General features: G+C 39.0%; 2 protein-coding genes across 2 annotated transcripts in view; both read left to right on the top strand.

Moving 5' to 3' along the window:
• Positions 1-4,882, top strand: part of LOC126809781 (uncharacterized) — a 33,426-nt gene extending 28,544 nt beyond the window's left edge. The window contains exon 7 of the transcript XR_008785988.1: positions 4,263-4,882. The gene's annotated coding sequence lies outside the window, so the exon portion shown is untranslated. The remainder of the gene's footprint in view (positions 1-4,262) is intronic.
• Positions 4,883-19,212: 14,330 nt separating this feature from the next.
• LOC126811989 (two pore channel protein 2) overlaps positions 19,213-21,796 on the top strand; it is a 48,806-nt gene continuing 46,222 nt past the window's right edge. Inside the window, exon 1 of the mRNA XM_056099020.1 lies at positions 19,213-19,584. Within this exon, the coding sequence (XP_055954995.1) occupies positions 19,266-19,584 (319 nt within the window). The 5' untranslated portion in view covers positions 19,213-19,265. The remainder of the gene's footprint in view (positions 19,585-21,796) is intronic.

The following is a 21,796-nucleotide window of genomic DNA, read 5'->3' as shown; positions in this document are numbered from 1 at the left end:
CTAACCATTCAGTATTCCAGTGGCCATTACAAATTAAACTAGGAGCCACGTTGACCAGGGGGTTTAGTCCCATCCGAACGACTATACTAAAAAGATCGGATCAACTCAATTCAACAGTAGGACATAAACATCGTTTCATTTCAACCCAACTCGACATTTTATTTTGAGCGAAGAGGTTGTTTGAGCTCCTTTAAATGATTATATTATTTGCGTTGGAAATTAGATAAGGACATGATTTATGGGAGTAATAAACACATCATCTATAAGTGCTCCATTCTTCTGACTTTGCCACATGGTTTATGAAAAGAAATAGTAAGGGGGGGGGGCGGATTTCCTCGAGAACACCCGTGTGCGCTTTAGATCATAAGGTGTGTCGATTAGTCGAGTGTCGATCCCAAGCTTGTGTGTGTGTGAGATAGAGAGAGTGAGAGAGAGAGAGAGGGAGGGGGGACAGACTGAGAGAGAATAGGTAACTTTTCTACATTCTAATCCCCCCAAAAACAACTGTATAAAGTTGTAGTTGAGTAAGTGGGCCAGTATTCGGAACAAAATCATTGTCCAGTTCTATTTTATTGTAGTATTGGATTCGTGAAGATCTGCCGCGGTGGCTCAGTGAATATGGGACTTGCTCGCTAACCAGGGAATGAAGTGAAATGAAATGGGGTTTGTCGTTCTACTCTTCTGCAGAGATATGGCTAATGATGACGGGCTTGCGTCATATAGTTTGCTATCAGTGACAATTTTCCCGGCAGCGGTGCTACGGCCTACTCGTTTTTCGAAATCCAACTGGCAAAGTCTCTTTTACGTATACCGGGACCGCCGTTTTTCAACTGTCAAAGGTTCTTTTACGTGCACGTCAATGTGTACACGAGACCTCGGAGCTAACCAGGAGGTACTAAGATCGATCATCCAGGAGTTGGAGAGCATGGAATGAGTTTCCCTTGTCAGTGGTGTAAGGCGGGGGCCTGACGAGGTAGGGGTGGAGAAGCGTCCAGTCTTTCGAATGGTATCAAAATACCTAGTAGGCGTAAAAGAATCCTTGACATAATGGATTTGAATGAAGAGTGGACCGTAGTGCCGTTGTCTAGATAGTTTCCCTCATAGCGCACTGCGCGGTGAATGTCCGTCTTAATAAACTCAGTCGGTGTAGATTACAAAGGAAACAAAATGTATTTAACGTCCCATCTGCACGATGCTTTTGTTTTCAGAGATTAACATAAGTATGGCCATAGGCGTGCGGATCTATTTGCTTTTGGGCGGTCACAGGTCAGGGGCGTGGTGACACGTAATTTTTTATGAGGAATGGTATCCCTGAGGGAGCACAAAAACCCACGGTATGCAGTGTTAGGAGGTGTCGGGGACAGGGGCGTGGTGACCCATGATTTTGCATGAGGAACAAGATCCCGTCTGCCCCCCCCCCCAAACAATATTTATATATGTGTGCGGGGGAGGGGGTCCCTCCCAGTGCCGCCAGGTAATATTGGGGTATGTGGAACATGCTAGAGTCGATTTGTAGCATATCTGACCCACGGCTGCGCATTATGATTATGATTATAATGTTGAAAACCGAATTGAAACCGTGTGATTTTTTGTCATTTGCGAGGGGGCGCAAAAACTCCAAACTACGACACAAAGCTCGCCATTGCGTCCCTCTCACTTACACTCTGTCGCAGGTTGGGCTAGCAAAATATCTCTTTATAGAGGAAATTGACATCTTAAAAGTATACAAAATCATCAAATTTTTATGAATAACCTATTTATAGATCAAAATGAAATCTTAAGTATACAAAATCATAAAGTTTTTATGAAAATATTTTATAGATCAAAATGAAATCTTAAGTATACAAAATCATAAAGTTTTTATGAAAATATTTTATAGATAAAAATGAATAACGGTATCTACAATTTCTGGACCAGGAACTGATCCCCATGCGAAACTCATCTACTTTTTGTGGGTGTGGTGGTTGTGGTAGTTGTGGTTGTTGTTGTTGTAAATAAAACGAAATGAAATGGGTTTAACGTCCTACTGTTCTTCTCCGACTGGGATAATGAAGACGGGCATACTCCATGCAGTGTGCTATGAGGGATATTTTGCCGGGGAAGCGGCGCTGCAGCCTACTCTTATATCGAATTCCAACTGCCAAGTGCACGACAAAGTGTACACAGTACCTCGGCCCTCCGTCCTGAACCACTGACAAGGGGAACCGCGCCGGAAATTTTAGGCCAACACCGGGAACGAACCTGCGACCTCCAGACTATAGCGAGCCAGCGTCTTACTATTGGTTGTGCTTGTTGTTGCTGGTGGTTTTGTTTGTTGTTGTTGTAACCTGTTGTTGTTGTTGGTGGTGGTGGTGATGGTGTTGCTGGTGGTGGTGGTTGTGGTGTTATTGTTTGTCCCCAAGCGCTACTCTTGTTGTTGGGGACTATACTCTTCGAAAAAAGCCGAAGGCTCCGCCAATTCATGTACGATCGACATGGAACTTGATATGCGTGTTCCTTAGATAATCTTGATACAATTCCAAAACGGCTACGATGACGTCATGGTCAGTTCCTGGTCCTATTACTATTTATATGATATAGTGGTCGTATAAAATCGAATATAAAATAAAAATCTATACAAAATTTGAATCAAGAGACGATAACGGCGAATTTACATCCACCTCTACAGACCCATAGTGTCCATTTCACGTGACATTTGACAGATAGCACATGGTTCACACAGTGTTAAAGCGACACAATCACCACAGATAGAGCCCTGAAAAAGATAATTAAACAGTTATAGCAGTTATAGACGGAAACCATTCGGAAGCCTTCCACTAAATTTCGTTTCCGTTAACCCTTGTGCTATCCAGGGGCAGGGAGTGGTCTGTCACTTGCGCTTCAGAACAGAAGGTATGTCCTTGGTTTCGCTTCAGATCATAATGTGAACTTGCCTGTCTAGCCACGTGAGGTTTCTCCTGGTTCCACTGGTCCTTCGGGCAGTGGATATATAATACAGGCATCCAGCCAAAACTACTACTTTTCTTAACATTGGACTATCCACGCGACCTTGGGTAGATCACAAACCATGTAAATAATTAGGATGAATATTTACAAACAAATTTCTGCTGCTGGCTCGCACCCACAATAATTTGCACTATAGGCCCAACCGTAAGCATTCCAAATATAAAGATTTAAAAGAATCGAAACGCCCATATACCTTTCTCCACGGTTAACCAATATCCGGGAATTCTCCTATTTTGCGTCAATACTTGGCCATTATCATAATTTGTGTCAATGCCCGCGAGTTATCCTATATTGTGCCAATCATTGGCCATTATCCTATTTTGTGCGAACCCCCGGGTATTATCATATGTTGGACCAATTCACAGCCGTTATCCTATTTTGTACCAATCCCCAGCGCGTTATCCTATTTTGTACCAATCCCAGGGCGTTATTCTATTTTGTACCAATCCCAGCGCGTTATCCTATTTTGTACCAATCCCCAGACGTTATCCTATTTTGTACCAATCTCCGGGCGTGATCCCGGTTTTTACCAATCCTATTTTGTGCCAATACATGGGCATTATCCTACTTTGTAACCCGTGTCGTGCCACCCCCACACAGCTACCCACTGCCAAAACTACTTTAAATTTCTACGGTCCTGTAACTAAATCCGACACGAATCAAACAAAGTCTTAAGCATGAATCAGACACTAACCTGAATACCGCCCATTGTTCTTAGTTTGGATCTCATAGCCAACAGACCGCCGGGTACAAAGAATGGCATGCAGGCACAATCACCGATCTTTGAAGACAATGTACACAACATACATGGCAAGCAACAACACGTGCATATCACTGAAACAGACAAAAATAGGGTTATATTAAGGGCGCGTTATTCCAGACTAAAAAGCAACAATAGACTTGCAGACCATACACCACCCTCGGTGTCCCCGGTGGTCTCTTTCCGTTCTACTCCACTATACTGTGGGTTCATCCGTGGGGTATTCACGTAATCAAATTATCTGCCCTTGGTTGTGGGTCGTGGGTATTCTCCGCGTCCTCTGGTTTCCTCCCACTGCTAAAGACCCCATATTTATTCGAAAATTTCGTTCCACAATAGCTTAACTAGAGCGAAACAATGTGTTAATAAAACGACGCAATAGATATATTACCTTTAACATAATAACCATCTTCTTACTACTGCTTGACTATATATTATAGTATATTATAATATATAGTCAAGCAGTAGTAAGAAGTTTTATTTTAATCCCTTCCAGTGCCCGTGATAATAACATGTACGATAATACTATGGACCAGGAACCTCATGATAACAAGAACGATCGTACTATGGACCAGGAACCTCATGATAACAAGAACGATCGTACTATGGACCAGGAACCTCATGATAACAAGAACGATCGTACTATGGACCAGGAACCTCATGATAACAAGAACGATCGTACTATGGACCTGGAACTGGCCATGCTGTTGGATGAAATGCAAAAATTTAATTCACTAGATCTATGCAGAATAATTGTTCAAAGAACAAACATGCCAATTTTCATGTCGACCGGGCGTGAATGGACGGAGCATTAAACTTTTTCGAAGTGCGTCACCCCAACAACAACAACTTCAAAACTTACAGCTCTCTGAACGTAACACTGTTACGACGACATTTACAATAAACCTATAGTAATCCGAACAGGAATCTTCGTTCTATTTAAAAAGAAAAAGAAGAGATTCTTACGTGATTTGCAATCGGAACAACATCCAAATAAACCTGATGACCAGTCTCGGTGACCTTGTGGAGATACCAATAAGAGACCATTACCGCCACCTGGTTGAGTTGTTATTACTGTCGTCGTCATGGTGATATTATACTACCTGAATATAACGATGAGAGAATTACAGGTTGTTTGTTATTTCTATAGTTACATTTGCAATTTTGGGGAAGAATTTCTGCCGGGTTTTGCCTTTTTCCAATCCTTTGTTCGAATTGCTGTCGTCAAGGATTTCTCATGGCGTCAGTCAGGGCAAAGTAAGACCGGTCTTGAGGAATTCTAGACCCCCCCCCCCACATCTCTTGCTGGCAGTAAGAACAAACAAAATAAGCCAGAAGAAACCCAACGAGGCTACGTAAAAACCCAAGGTCGAAACCACGACGCTTGGCTCTATGGTATACCTTTGCGGTCTAAAATACACGTACGCCTCCCGATTGAAAAAAAAAAACAAAACAAAAAAACATCATGGCGTGGGGAGGTCTCTTTAAATTCTCAATTATAAAAACCCTCGATTGATAATGAAAGAATGCGATAAGATAAACCACGCATGAGCTTTTCATATGATTTATAACAAGGATGACAAAAACCCTGACTGCAGCAGTGCGTGTGAATATTTAATAATCTTTTATGTCGGTATCCTAAAAACTGCGTACATAGACGGATATTTGGTAAGAGTTTCGCTGACAGAAATCTCATTATAAAAAGTCAGGAGTGTTTTAATCTTAAAGTAGCTCAGAATCTGATCTATGAAGTAGGGTTAGATCAATTTGACAAGGTCAAATGCATAATAACGAGATGTAAACAGGGAAAGCGCTACCCCTACCCCATAACCTAACCCTACGCCTTATCCTAACCCACAATCCTCGGCATATGACCCTGTGAAATAGATCTGACCATGAAGTAGTAAAGACAACTTAAACGAAATTTCGAATTATAAAATACGAAACGAAATAGGATCTGTGTTTTAATCAGATTGAGTAGCTAGTTCGACTTTCAGTTGCCACCAGGTTCGATTCTCCGGGGTTGACTGCGAAACTTCCAATGATTTTTTGCAATCTGGTTTGTCCATGGGATGGGTCATAATAATTTTGAAATCGAATGTCTGTTGACCCATGTTTGGCTTTTGTGCTGTGATTAATTTGTTTAAATAAACAGTTTAAAATGGATGATTTGTAGTATAAATAGTTCACCTAAAACAGTTTTAAATGAATGATTGCAATATTTGTAATAATAGTTGATTTGTAATACGATTAGTAGTTTAAATTGGGAGATTGTAATATGAATAGTTACGGTAAAATAGTTTAAAATGGGTGATTTGTATATGAATAGTGCAACTAAAATAGTTTAAAATGGTCTGATTTGTAATATGAATAGTTTGGCTATAAAATAGTTTAAAATGGGTTTTAGTGTTTTATAAGCAGTAAGCAGGTGACAAATCCGTATTGACAATATCACAATCCAAATAACCCACTCTAACAAAGTAGATTAATACACCAAAATCAAATATTGTTTTAATAAATAGAATTATTAAAATCAAAAGCTGAAAATAACCGTTAATATAATATGGTTAGTGACAATTTAATTATAAAAAAAACGTTATTAAAAAATATTATCATTATAAAATGTATCTTATGAAAACCTTAAAGACTAAGAAGGTTTCCGTGCCAGGTAAAAACATTAAAACCTTACCTGATGAAAATGCGATAACTCTAACATGGCAAAGTAATTTAAAAAAAAAACACTTTAGATGTGTCAAAATCTTACATAAAACTTGTTACTAATGTGTTATTATAAAATGTATTTTACGAAAAAGAAAAAGTTGAAGGCCTTACCTGATGAAAACGCAATAACTCTAACAACGTTTTCGTGAACATGATTAGTGGAAATTTAATAATATCTTTTTTTTACATGTTAATAATGTTATATAATGCTTGTTATTTTATTATAATATGCATTTTATGAAAACCTTACCCGGCGAAAACGCAATAAATCGAACGATGTATCCGTGAAGATGTGCTAAAATGATATGAAAAACTGCTTTAACTGTGTCAAAATGTTTATAAAACTTTCTACTTATAGTTCATGATATGTATTTGATAAAAAGTCAAAACCTCGAGCACATACCTGATTAACAAACGCAATAACGTCTCCGTTAACTTTGTTAGTGACAATGTAAAAAAATAAAAATGTTTAAAACTTGCTACTAAAAGTTTATATGTATTTATGAAAAGAGAAAAAACTCTATGAACTTACCTGGTGGAAATGTAATAGCTCTATACCGTCATCCCTGTGTGTGTTTTGTTTTGTTGTGAGGTTAGGTTGTCCCTGGTTATATGAATCATTGGATAGGGGTACGATAAAATTGATAACGTGACCAAACAACCAAGGTATTCTGGTGTTTCGCAATTATCATATAAGTAGTTTTAAGGCCCAGCCTACGTGAAGATTGGGTGTCAAACATTGAGACGGGGATCACACACAGGGGAATGTGTCCTAAGAAAAGAAAACCCCGAAATAGGGTTAATCTCCATTCCTTCTAATAGCATTTGACTTTTAGATTATTAATTGTTCATTTCTAATTCTTACTGATAGCAATTCGGAAATATTTGTCTTACAAAAGTATATCCTCTTTGATTGACATTTTGTAATTGAACATATTAACACAAGGTACATAAAATTGCACCTTGTGTTAAAAGTATGTCCAATTACGGTGGCTCGGTTTGGAAGGCGGTGGCTCGCTAATCTGGGGGTTTGGAGTTGGCGGAGAAAGTTCCTCGGGAATATACGGCGTAGTCTGGCAAGAAACCGAGAGAGAGATTAAGAGATGGGGTTTACCGTCCACTCGACACAGACTAGGCCATTTCGGGACTACCATGTGGGTCAATTTTATTTCAATAATAGGCATGGGTTGGGGGAAACCCCACGAGGTTGGACAGGTATCCATACTCCTTGTCACGTGCAAGCGATGAGTCGAAACCACGCCACTTAACCTAATGGCAGACCTTGTGATTTGACGCGCACACTTTAAACCATTCGCCCCCACCCCCTAAAGAAACCGAGTTCCCGTGTAAAAGTTGACAGATTAAATTCGAGTTTAGGGTTGGTTCTATATTACCCCTGTCCGGGAAAAATTACACTCATAGTAGACAGCCTGATTTTAAGTCCGTCTTCGTTAGCCTCGCTGGCGCAGAAAAGTATCACGTTAAACCCCATTTCAATTCTTGTAATTTTATACGTAATGGTAACAACACTTAACTCCTAGTTCCTTTAGGAACTGTCTCTGAGTGGACATCGTAATGGAATATGTAGTAATTACATTCCAAAAATCATGTAATGGTCGATTACATTCAATTACTTTTTAATTACATTTTATGGCATATAATGACAAGCCTCAAATTTTAAAGCATCGAGGAAGTAAATTTCGTGAAAATCGGCCCAAAACTGACAGACAAAATGGCCGCCGTTTGTTCTCAAATAGCGTAAAAATACGGTATATCAAGGTTGTGGACCCTATAGAGGTGACAATTTTTATCCGATTTTGTTGAAACTTGAAATGTAAGTTTATAACCCAAAGATCTTGGTTCTTTAATTCGATATTCGCGCATATCGGACTGTCACTGCCTGAATTATGGCCCCCGATTGTACGAAAAATCGCGTTTTTAGCTTGTGGACCCTATAGAGGTCATAATTTTTATCCGATTTGAAATACCGTATTATTATATCACCGTTACACCCTAAGGTCGGCTGAGTTAGAATTTCGTGAAAATCACCCCAAAACTGACAGACAAAATGGCCGCCCCTCGTTCTCAAATAGCGTAAAAAAAATATGGTATATCAAGGTTGTGGTGGACCCTATAGAGGTCACAATTTTTATCCGATTTTGTTGAAACTTGAAATGTAAGTTTATAACCCAAAGATCTGGGTTATTTTCGATATTTGCGCATATCGAATTGTAATTTTCTGAATTATGGCCCTTGATTGTAGGAAAAATCACTTTCTTTTTAGCTTGTTCTCTATCCATCTCTCGAAAATGTGAGCGTATCCTGCCTGGCAGCCGCTGGTTGGTTTTTATCAGGATTTCACTTTACACGTTGAAGTATTATATCAAATTATATTCTTGCGTTCGATTCGATGTTAATGAAGAAGAGAGAGAGAGAGAGAGAGAGGGGGGTGTGTTTAAAGTCCACTCGACACAAACTAGGTCATTTCGGTACTAAAACATGGTTCAATTTTATTTCAATAATTCGCTTGCGCGTAGGGGTCTTTAGAAGTTGGAGGAAACGTAGAAAACCAACGAGGTGGGATAGGCAACAATACTCCTTGTCACGTCACGTACAACCAGGGAATCGAAACCACGTCAGTTGACGCAATGTCAGACCTCATGATACAGCGCGCAAGTACTAACCATTCGTCGATCTAACCCCCGGTGTTATAATTGAATAAAAAAAATACTTACCACAAAGTTCGTATTGTTAGCAATAAATTTATAGACTGAACTAATAAATCAAGCTGTTGTCTGTTCATCTAGATCCTGATCGAATGCGAGGACGCAGTCGTTTAAGTGGGTTGTGAGTAATCTAGAATTCACTTACAATCACCGGAATTAACTTCGAAAATCTCCGATCCCTCCCATAAAACTATTTATTTTAAATGTATAATCTATATATATATTTGTGACTGTCGTTTGTCTGTCTGTCTGTCTGTCTGTCTGTTCGGGTTTGGCGGCTACACTAGGTCTGCCCCGAGTCTGAAATTTGGGGTATAGGGGTAGCTCGGACCGGGGAGTAACATAGGCCAGGTGGCGTTAGTCTACCACTTCCGGTTTCGGAGTTATGACCCCCGAGCGAAGCCGGTCTGTTCGGGGTTGGCGGCTACACTAGGTCTGCCCCGAGTCTGAAATTTGGGGTATAGGGGTAGCTCGGACCGGGAAGTAACATAAGCCAGGTGGCGTTAGTCTACCACTTCCGGTTTCGGAGTTATGACCCCCGAGCGAAGCCGGTCTGTTCGGAGTTGGCGCTACACTAGGTCTGCCCCGAGTCTGAAATTTGGGGTATAGGGGTAGCTCGGACCGGGGAGTAACATAGGCAAGTTGGCGTTAGTCTACCACTTCCGGTTTCGGAGTTATGACCCCCGAGCGAAGCCGGGTATCCTGCTAGTACATTATAATATAACGAATAACTATTTTGATATCTTCACAGGCCAGATGGAGGCGCTGTAGTTGTCCAATTACCCAATAATTCCAAAACAACACACAATAATTCCAAAAATAGTGACTGTGGAAACACAAAGTAACAATTTAGTTGCATTTTGAGAGACATTTTTCGGGTTTGCGGCTGTCAAATTTTCCAAAATTTTCTTGGAGAGTCCCTACAAGGTAAGCTCCACTCCTCCGCTCTCGCAGAAGACCGGCGGCGTCGTCTATAACCCGAAAATTTTTCGGGCACTTCGGTTTCTGCCCCCCTAACTGTCAACCAGCTCGTACGCCTATACCAGGAGAATTCATTTGCAGTTTATTTGTCGTTTGGTATTTTATGTTCATTACATATTGGACACAAGGAACTGCCAATAATATCCTTTATATAATGGGGGGTTGGATGGCTGAATGGTTAGCGTGCGCGCGCTGTATCATAAAGTCTGTTATTGAGTCAACTGGCATGGTTTCGAATCCCCGGTTGTACGTGACAAGAGTCGCCTGTCCAACCTCGTGGGTTTTCTCCGGGTCCTCCGGTTTCCATCCGACTGCTAAAGACCCTTACGCGCAAGCGAATTATTGAAATAAAATTAAAACCATATGTTAGTCCCGAAATGACCTAGTTTGTGTCGAGTGGACGTTAAACCCCATTTCTCTCTCTCCCCCCCCCCCCCCTTTATATAACAATACATTCCTATAATATCCAGATAATATGTTATATTTTAAATCTCTGATCTAAACTTAAAATCGTAAAATCTGGTGTGATCTCTGTAGATACAATCATACACTATTATAGTTTAACACACGATGACAGGATAGTGAGAATGTTGTAGATTTCCGTTATTTACATCAGTTGTTGTATAGGTTCTCAAGTGTTGTATTGCTTATAATATGAAAATTTTTACACACAGAATTAATACGAGAATATATTATTTGATATCCCAAGACGAATATATTAGCAAGGGGCGGGGTGTACTGAGAGGCGCATACGCCCGGAGTAGAATTGTGATTTTTCCAAGATATATTATAGGGTTTTTCGATCAAAGGGAGAGTTGACAGGAAATAAATATAAAAATTGTAATAAATATAATAAATAGTTATTTAGACAAGGTGTTAAAAGTATAAAAGATGATATTTTAAAATGTATTTGATCATCAAAATTCAACTGAGCGAAGACCCTGAACAAAAAGGTTACAGTATGCAATGGCGGGGGGTGGGGGCGTCACTGAAACGTTTGCTCTGGGGCGCCACATAGGCTTGTTTCGTTCCCATATCTCATTCAATGATTATAGACTGTGTGACTAGGTTAACTAGTTCAGAAGTGAACCTAATCTTGGATTCTTTCAACATCGATCTTAAAGTAGATAATAAAAAAGTCTCTAACTCAATATCATCTAAAGTCTTACACGTTGAAAACACGAATTATTTGTCAATTCAAATCAACATTGGTGTTGTTAACTTACCGGGAAAAGGTAGGCTTCTGATATCCAATATTTAAGACAAAATAAACATTTACCATTGGTACACGAATCGTGTACCATAGTGCGTTTCAGCGTCATTTGTAACAAGTGACCAGAAAGAACGAGACTAGACATATTCCACACCTCATGTCAACGGTGACGAAATATCTTATCTGGAGAGCATGCGCAATAGACTGGAATAACCAGACGCTAGAAATTCGGTTGAGACTCATGCCGTATTTTGCTGGACATAGCTGATTTGAAATTAGATTCAAAACGGCAACAATTGACTGTAAATCAGTTTATAAACAATCAGATTACATTATTATTATATGCGTTGAGGTCCATTTGGGTCAAATTCTAGGTCCCAAATATTAGTGATTTAGTTCCTTTAATCTGATTTCTTTTGGGGTAGCTAATATATTCGTCGTAGGATATCCACAATAAAAATATTCTCGTATTAATTCTATCTTGAGAACCTATACAAGAACTGATGTAAATAACGGAAACCACACGTCCACATCGTTATCAGTACCCTTTCATCGTTTATTTAACTATAGTGTATTACTGTACCTGCAGAGAGAACTAGGTCACTCTTTCACAGTAGAGTTTAAAATTTTAAGTTTAGAACCGAAATTTAAAATATAACATCTGGATAATCTGGATATTATAGAAATGTCTTGTTATAAAGGATATTATTGGCAGTTCCTTGTGTCCAGCATAAATCAATGCATTGAAGATAAAATACCAAACGGCAAATAAACTGCAAATGAATTCTCCTGGTACATGCGCATTTCATCACCAAAACGCGCCTCCTTTTAAAGGGCCACATCTTGTTAAAAAGCCCCGTCGCATTTTTTTCTCTATAGCTTAACATTGAAAAGGGCGACGCGGTAAGTGGCCGAAATAGAACACCATAGTATTACCATTGCACAGTAATATTTGTTGTGTTTGAATTTCGTGAAAATCGGGCCAAAACTGCCGGACAAAATGGCTGCCCCTCATACGCAAATAGTGTAAACATTTGGTAAATCAAGGTTTATGTGATATCACAATTACTGCTTTGCATCAGTGAAATTGAATCCCAATTTCATCGTATTAATTCATAACAAAAATTGATGCAAAACATATTGTGATATCACATAATATACATCTATATCATTATCTCGCGCTTTGAGTGCCCATCCCATCCCACCATACCGAGCGGAATCTCTCACCCGTATTGCAACACCCGGATTCGAGATCAAGTTCGCACACATATTCTCTGACCCGTATTCGAGATCAAGTTAGCCCACATATTCCTAGCGCCAAGAAAAACCTAGATATAATTAAAGGACAATATTGGCGCCAGTCATTATCACATATGTGATAGAGCTGGTTAAACACATTCCAAATATAATTTTAACACAGAGATCATGACTACGATAGCTGAGTAATACAGGTTTCCTGAATCGGAAGTGACGAACGCCAAAGGAAAACACGAGTCATACCTCTATATAACTGACTGATGTGACGAGTGATGACAGATACACGGCCGAATTTCTGCTCACTAATAATTCCTTTGAAGACCAAAAGTTGTTATATGGGACTGTAAGAATATATCTGGCAATTCAATAAAGTAATTGAATGTCATTAGATAAGAGAAAAATAGAAATAGTCCGTACATTCCCTTGTTTATATTCATTCTATACCTTATAAAAACATGGTAATGCACGGACTTTTTCTGTTTTTCTTTCGTGTTCTAGTGGCAGTCAATTCTTTTTATGAATTGTCAGATATCCTCTCACATTCTCACATAACAACTTTTGGTCTTGGTTGGAAGGAATTATTAGTGATCATATTAAGTATATCTGAAATAAACCCAATTCATTAGGAAAAAAAATATAAAAAATCAGTTTTAACAAGGATCTTTTACGTGCACGCGGAACCTTAGGTATCTGTCCCTTCCTAACGACTAACGTTGTTTCTTGCCAGACCCTCTGTTATGCACAACTGACATGACGGGACCATGTCGGAAAATCGAGATGGTCTTCTTCGGTCAACGCAAGGATCGAACACGAGACCTCTAGGTTAGTGAGCCAACGTCCTACTTACTGAGTCACCGTGGCTACCTATTGAGATGGGATTTAATGTCGTTTCGCTCCGACTGGGTTAATGAAGATGGATATTGTGATAGAAGGCGTAAACGATCAAGAGACAAAATCATTTGATTTTTATTACTGGGGTGGAACGCATCATGAAATTATTTATTCTATGCATGGAACATGTAGGCGATAAACATGGTGTTAAGTTTCTTAGTTTTTATTCTTTCCTAAAAAAAACCAAAACATTATCTACACTCCATCGGACTAATATATACATCATTATGTATGTTCTTTCAAGTGATAAACTTTTTATATGTGATGCATATATAGGCTAGACTGTATAATAATCTACGTGTTGATCTAAACAGGGCTAGAATCTGCTAGGTTTTTTTTAACATTTTAACAATTACAGCAAAACTACACTGCCATTTCGATGTTTGGCAAGTTCAGAGTGTCTGTAATCCACGAAAATCGAGTTTGCATGGGTAAGAGTAAGGCCTCCAATCGTAGTTAAAACACTCATCGACCAATGTGTTTTATAGCATATTATAACCGTGCAGGTTATAAGAGTTATACGCTATGATTTAAATCTTGAATATTTAATAAGATAATACATCATTGATATTAAAAGTGAAAGCCTTCAAATTGAATTTTTTAAATTCTCGGTACAATAACTATTATATTCCTTCAAAACATTAACTCTGTGTGTGGTGCTATTAAATATGGAAGAATAGCGTTGCCATTATTAATTCAATGTTCACGGTTCACAATGCATGTGTCAGCAGTTCAAAATACGTACATATATACTATTCAAAAAAGGTAGGGGATATTTGATTTTTAAGTGTTATTAAAGTCACCTAATGAAACTGACGAAGAAACAAATGACAAAATGAAATGAAGTTCACATTCATCGATTTATTCCAAATGATCGTTAGACTAAGTAAGGCACAGACTGACCATTATAAGGGTAAAATGATACCCGGGGTCAAACAGCAAAGTTACCACAGCATCACAACCACGTCAGTAACGGGTAAATCCTCCTCTGTTTGCCAAACAAGCATTGATCCGACGTGGCATACTACTAATGAGACGTCTAAGGTCATTTTGGTCCAGATTGTCCCATTCCTGTTGCAACGCAGCAGCAAGTTCTTGGACATTGGCAGGACATTGTTGACGTTGACGTAACCTCTGTCCAAGCATGTCCCAGACATGCTCGATGGGGGAGAGGTCGGGACTCAGTGCTGGCCAAGGTAATGTGGTGATGTTCTGTTGTTGGAGGTAACCTGTAACGATCCTGGCCCTGTGACATCTTGCGTTGTCATCCTGGAAGATGAAACGGCGGCCATGACGTCGTGCGAACGGCACAACATGGACTGCCAAGATGTTGTCCCGGTAGTACTGGCCTGTAACACGCCCTGCAACAACATTTAAAGCCGTTCTTCCAGCAACAGTGATGCCTCCCCACACCATAACAGAACCACCCCCAAATCGATCATGTCTGATGACGTTAACGTCTTGGAAGCGCTCGTTTCGACGACGCGACACCATCCTACGTCTGTCAAAAAAATCAACAGTGAACCTTGACTCATCTGAAAACATCACATTGCTCCAGCGTCGATTATCCCAGTGTTGACGATCCCTACACCAACGACGTCTTGCCTGAATGTGATGATCTCTCAAACAAGGGATCACGCGAGGACGTCGGGCGCGAAGGTGACCCCTATGCAGTCGATTCCGAATCGTCTGGCCACTCACTCTCACACCAGTGTCTGTTTGAAGACGAGCGCTGATCTGATTTGCTGTGATGACACGATTTCTCAAGGCCAAGGTACGGATAAATCGATCCTGGGCTTGAGTTGTCGCCCTTGGTCGACCTGAGCGTGGTCTGTCCTGTACAGATTGTGTATCACGGTATCTGGACCATAGCCTGCTTATGACAGACTGAGAAACATTCATCGTCCGCGCCACAACCGCCTGTGTTGTGCCGATCTGTAGCATGCCAAGGGCACGTAACCTTTCATTTTGGGTAAGCCGACGCATATCAAAATTTGTTTTCTGGTCACTAAAACAATTAAACTGATGTTTCCACCCTGGAATTCAATGCCACAATGACTGTAACATTCAAAGTCGTACAAATCTTGGGTTGGACCCCCATGATGATCCCAAGCATCACCTGCATTCCATGCGGTAGCTATTGGTGCGTTTGGGCGTCACATGTAACTGGAAATGTTTCTTCTGTTAGGTTCTATAGTGACTTTTTTCGTAGTCATTTGCATATTTTAGTATTATGCCCCCAAAATCAAATATCCCCTACTTGTTTTGAATAGTATATTAGTTCTACAATGTGCATTTTTCATTGCTCTACAATACCAATGTCACAGTGTTAAAATACAGAATACACTTTTCAATAATACTGAATAAACTTTTCAGTAATACAAAATACAGTATAATAGTTATTTTGCACATTAGGTCCCTCCGACTTAGTAGCATTAGATACTAGTCGGTCATCCGCGGTCCTGTAACTGTATGTAGATAAGTATTATTATAAGTTTCCAGTATTAAAGATTGTAAGTGAAATGAAATGAAGTTTAACGTCCTACTGTTATGCTCCTATACTGGGCTAATGAAGACGGGCATACGGGAATTCCAACTGCCAAGGAATGTTTTACGTGCATGCCAATGTATACACGGGACCTCGGTTTTTCGTATCATCCAAAGGACTAGACAGCTGTCCTTGTCAGGCCGTCCGTTCTGCACCACTGACAAGGGGAAACTACGTCGGAAAATCCCGATGAACTTTCTCGGCCAATGCAGGGATCGAACACCCGACCTCCAGGCTAGCGAGCTAGCGTCTTTACCACTTAGCCACCGTGGCTCCCAAAGATTGTAAGACTATTGTAGAATTGTTGCTCTTTAATATAAGGATAGCATAATATTATAATATCTTTAATAAGTAATTTAGTTAACATTGTATAGAAGTCATATTGTCTAATATGCACTTAAATCAAAATGAGTGAATTAATGGCATTTTGTTATATAAAAAAGAGTATAATTTGGTAAACATTAGCTGGTTCCATGTTTAACAAGAATATCGTGATTAACACGTGATTAGAAAATTACTATTGCATCATTTGGCTTACCATCCAATCACGATAATTAATTACGTCATATTTGACCAATTAGATAATTGAACGTCCAAAACCCAAAGCTACAAGACCATCATATCTTTAGGCATTCGTCAGACAGCAGCTTGATTCTGGAAGGGAAAAGATGTAGCAATTTCTAACAGCAGACTTGCCCCAGAGTGTCTGACTGGATGGGGTTTGAGAGAATGGCTTTACTGTTATTGTACTATGCTTGCATCTATGTATCCAGCTACGATATATAAAATGTAAAAACATTTTATCTCAATAACCATTTATTAAATCAACTTATACCTAAGCTGTTTATGTTTATTTCCCCTTTAACGCTCCATTTGATCGAAAAACCCTATAAAATATCTGGGAAAAATCATAATTCTACCATCTCTATTCGTTGAAATATGAACTGGTGTACACAGGTTTAGGGGAAGATATTCCAGGGGTATTTCTGGTAAGCACTTAGGTAATTTTCCCCCTATTTGTTCTTCCAGTCATTCGGGTGGGACGAGAAACATAGGCCCCGTGTACGTATAAATGAACTGTTGGATTTGAAATAAGGGTAGATCGATCGCCGACCTTCGGGCAAAGTTTTGCCCATAGCGGCCATAGCCCACGGTATATGGTGTATGGTCGTCTTCATTAGCCCTATTGCTGCTGAAATACAGGGTGTTAAAAAAATTCGTGACCATTATACTTAACATCTATGGGTAACTGGTTCATAATTTTATACATTGTCAGCTACTTAACATGGGGTAAAATGCTGCAAATAGAACAGAAATGAGTTAGTGGCAACCTTCACCATTTGACAAGAAACTAAAGTTTTACATTATCGGAAACAAGGGGTCTTGTGGAGCCCCCCCCCCCCCCCCGTCCCCTTTAAACATTATGTTGGTTTTAAGTGCCTAATCTGTATTTCGCTCGGTGCAAGCTTTGTATTTGAATCTTTCTTACTGGTGATATTGTGTTGATCATTCTAGTAATCTAGAGCTGAAAACAAATCTAGGTAATCTACCAACCCCGTTAAAAAAACAATTCTACATGGAAATGACAATTAAACATGCATTATGCAAGAGCAAAATCTGCTTATTACAAGTCTTTCTTTAGGCCTGAAATGTTATCTAAATTATCAATTAGACATTAATTAACTTATCCAGACCATAATAAACTCTCGATGTCAAGGCTAGCCTTCGATGTTGGCTGGATTAGATTCATATGCCGCTAACGGCCGTTGACAATTAAATCAAGAAAAGCGGATAATCGAGACTTGCTGTTTATATCAATGATTTTAGTGATGATGACCGAGACTATGCCAAAATTTCACGAGCTTCTTTCTCGGCTCATGGTGGATCAATTTGACTGAAGTTTTCAGCAAATTACCTTTACACTATCTAGTTTTTAACTATTATAGCGAGAACTGCCATCTCGTTATCTTATCTCCAATAATGTATCTTTAAGTTATTTGCAGATTTTGGTGGTTTCAAAAATACCTTATTATTCATATTTTCACTGTTATTAACTCAAATAGTTTTTTTTTTTTTTAACTTTGATTGATTATTATTTGGTCATTATATGAAGCTCTAATTGGATCGTATTTGAATAAAATTATGCATCCAAAAACCTATTTATGTCTGGGGGCTTAGATTACCCCTTGTTGTCGATAAGATTTTTCGTGCGACGTGTTTTCACACGGCCGGTTAAAGTCTCTGATTATCATTTGAGGGGGTTTGAATCCCTTGTAAACTAAAATATTGTAATAATATTTGTATGTCAAATACGAAATGAAATGAAATGGGGTTTAACGTGCTACTGTAGCTGCTCCGACTGGGCTAATGAAGACGGGTACGTCATACAGTATGCTAAGAGTGAACTTTTGCTCGGACAGCGGTGCTACGGCCTACTCTTATGCTGAATTCCATGTGCCAAGTGATCTTTTACGTACACGCCAATGTGTACGCGGGAACTCGTTTTCTCGTTCCATCCGAACGACTAATGTCAAATAAGAAATATCTCTCCGAACAGAATGTCCCTGAAAGCACACTGTCCGCTTATTCCCGATTGGTGCAGTAAAATAGATGTAAAACCCGATCTAATATCATGTATTAAATCTTTACACCACGCTTTAACAGAATGTTTAAGTCTAAAAACAAAATTTGAAAATATGCGTGGGTCGATAGCCGAAGGTCACTTCATGTTCTCTTCTCTCTCTTTCTCTCTAAACTCTTCTATTCCCTTCTTTTCTCTTCTATTCTCTTCTTTTCTCTTCTATGCACACTTTGGAGCAAGACATGGCCTGGTGTTGCTCCGTCGGTGGGATGGAGCCTTCTACCCAGTGAAAATTTGGAGACGGGCAAAGAGAAATGAATAAAATTATAATAATAATAATAGTCACTGGCGAAATCACTGGTGGTCTGCATTCGGTTAAGTCGCAAGAGTTATTTCGCCTCCTATTATACTCCGTTATCCAGTATTCCGGTGTACTTTAGTAAATAGTAAAGACACGAAAAAAACCGGTAGATTGAGACTAAAATGGCTGACTTAAAGCTTTAATAGTTTACATTATAGATTATTTTTTAAATCTCCGTTTCATATAGTTTTATACAATGCATGATTTCGATTGAAATTAAATGGCGAAGCGAAAAGACCCTAAGCGAGCCAATGCCGGCTCTTTCGCCGATGACATCAACTCTAATACCTCAGATTATCGAACGTTCTCAGAAACAACCGACGAAAGTGACAGAGGAGATTTGACCCGCCCCTTACCAATTGCTGAAAATACAGATATTCGACGTTCATCAGTACCAGGGGAAGGAGGTTATGGTAGTTATAGTGACCGGATGTCAATATCAGATGGTCAGTTTGATTGGCAGCTTACTTCAAATAATGATGTTTTGGGAGCTTCCTCAGATGCAGGGCCAGGAAACTTCGAACAATTTGCTGGTTTAGGTTCGTTTAAAATCTTTTCTCTAAAGATTGATATCAATTCTAATGTAGTCAAGTCAAGTAAATGGAAATGGGGGTAAATGTCCACGATTTCTGTACCAATCGAGATTAGAGATATGGAAGACGGACGTTTGCTGTAGGGTGCCTGGTAAATTGAATTCCAATGCCAATGGCCAAGAGTAGGCTATAGACTACACATAGGACCATGTTTTTTCGACCCTTCGGAATATGTGCTGTATCTGGCCAGGTCCTCGATCTTTTTGAACCATTGACAAGGTGAAAATATATGCAGAAAAATCCAGACAAATTGAACCCTGCTGGTCCTCTTGGTTAGCGAGCTATATAGTGCCTTACTCAATGAGCCACCATGGTTTCACTCACTCACCGAGTTCAGCCTTGTTTATTACCGGCTCATTTGTATCCGGTGACTGATTACCCCTGTGGCAGGGCCTCAAGGTTTAGGGGCCTCTTAGAAAGTTAGAATAACCCTTAGAAAGTTAGAATACATGTACCATACATATTCTTTTTTAACAACTACATATACAAAATTATTTAAATGAGTGCGTAAATCTTTTTTAAACTAAAATATATCTATCTATAGTGGCCTTATGCCTATTTTATAACTATTATTTTTATTTTAGTTATAGTTTGATTTGAATACCGTATTATAATTGTATTGGAGCTTGTGTGATATAGGCCCTATCATTTGAAATGAATTAATGAACTGTGCGTTCCATAATGACGCAGGAGTAGCTGAACAATTTGGCAGTTTTCGGATATCTTTGATGCAGTCATCAACAAGGCACATAGACAACTAATTTGATATTTTTCATAAAATGCTGACCTTTAGACATTCAGTGATTTGAGATTGTACTTTCCTGTTTAATCCATTAAAGATACACTAGTACATGCAACATTTAGATAAACAACTATAATACATGTAGTTAAAAAAAAGTTAATGGAAAATGAATATATTGAAATTTTCATTCAAATTACTTTATTCTGAGCGCGTGGGGGGGGGGTCATAGTGGGTAAGACGCTGGCTCGCTAGCCTGGAGGTCAGGTGTTCAATCCCTGCATTGGCCGAGAAAGTTCATCCAGATTGTTTCGGCGTGGTTTCCCCTTGTAAGTGATGCAGGACGGAGTGTCTGACAAGGACAGCTGTCTAGTCGTTCGGAGGGGACAAAAATCTGAGGTCCCGTGTACACACTGGCGTGCACGTAAAAGATCCCCTGACAGGTGGAATTTGATATAAGAGTAGGCCTTATATATAGTGCCGCTGTCCGGACAAAATTTCCCTCATAGCACACTGTATGGCGTATGCCTGTCTTCATTAGCCCAGTTCGGAGCAGAACAGTAGGACGTTTAACCCCATTTCATTTCATTATTCTGAGCAAAGTTATCAGTGTTTGAAGTTGTAGATTATTGTAGCAATGGTACATGTACTTGACTATCAAGACCAGTCTTGATTATCTACTTTTCTATTAAAGTATTAAATGGTTATTATGTTTCAATACATTTAAATCTCAGCCATCTATTGATCTAGAGAGTTGATTATAGCATCGGCAGGTGAATGAATGTCTAAATAATAGTTTTAACATTTGAAGTCAAAATAAATGTCTGCAGTAGGCAGATTTAGCTCTTACATATAATGTATCTTTAAGTTAAGATAATGAAACGTCAGAATGATTTACGATGCTCGGGTCTTTAGCATACATTTTTTTTGTACCTTACAATTGTTTCCATGTGAAAAATAGTAAACACATAGTTGACTCACTAAAACACTAGAAGGAATATCAATCCAAACATGTTTCAATTCCTTTCTGTATTTACAAGGATTTAATAAACATGCAGTGCCACCTACTAACATTTTGTAAACTCTTTAGATGGGGTGGTGTTTAATAGGGCTGGCAATCGATACTGTTTTCAAGTATCAATAGCCTAATCGCCACCCATCAATGGTCAAAAATATCGGCAAACTATTTTTACTTCCATTTTTTTTTTTAAAAAACATTCATAATTTGTATATGAGAGTTTACAATGTAAACTTTAAATGTATACTGTAATATCATTATGTATGCAAGTAGAATTTATTTCATTGATATATGACTATAAAATAATAGCATTCTACATGTATACCAAATATCAGTATCAAAACTCAATTAACATTCATAATATATGAATAACAAAGTATATGCAAGTTTTTGCTGTAATA

Source organism: Patella vulgata, chromosome 2 (assembly GCF_932274485.2).
Source record: "Patella vulgata chromosome 2, xgPatVulg1.2, whole genome shotgun sequence".
NCBI classification, from domain to species: Eukaryota; Metazoa; Mollusca; class Gastropoda; family Patellidae; genus Patella; species Patella vulgata.
This window is presented reverse-complemented; position numbering and strand designations above follow the sequence as displayed.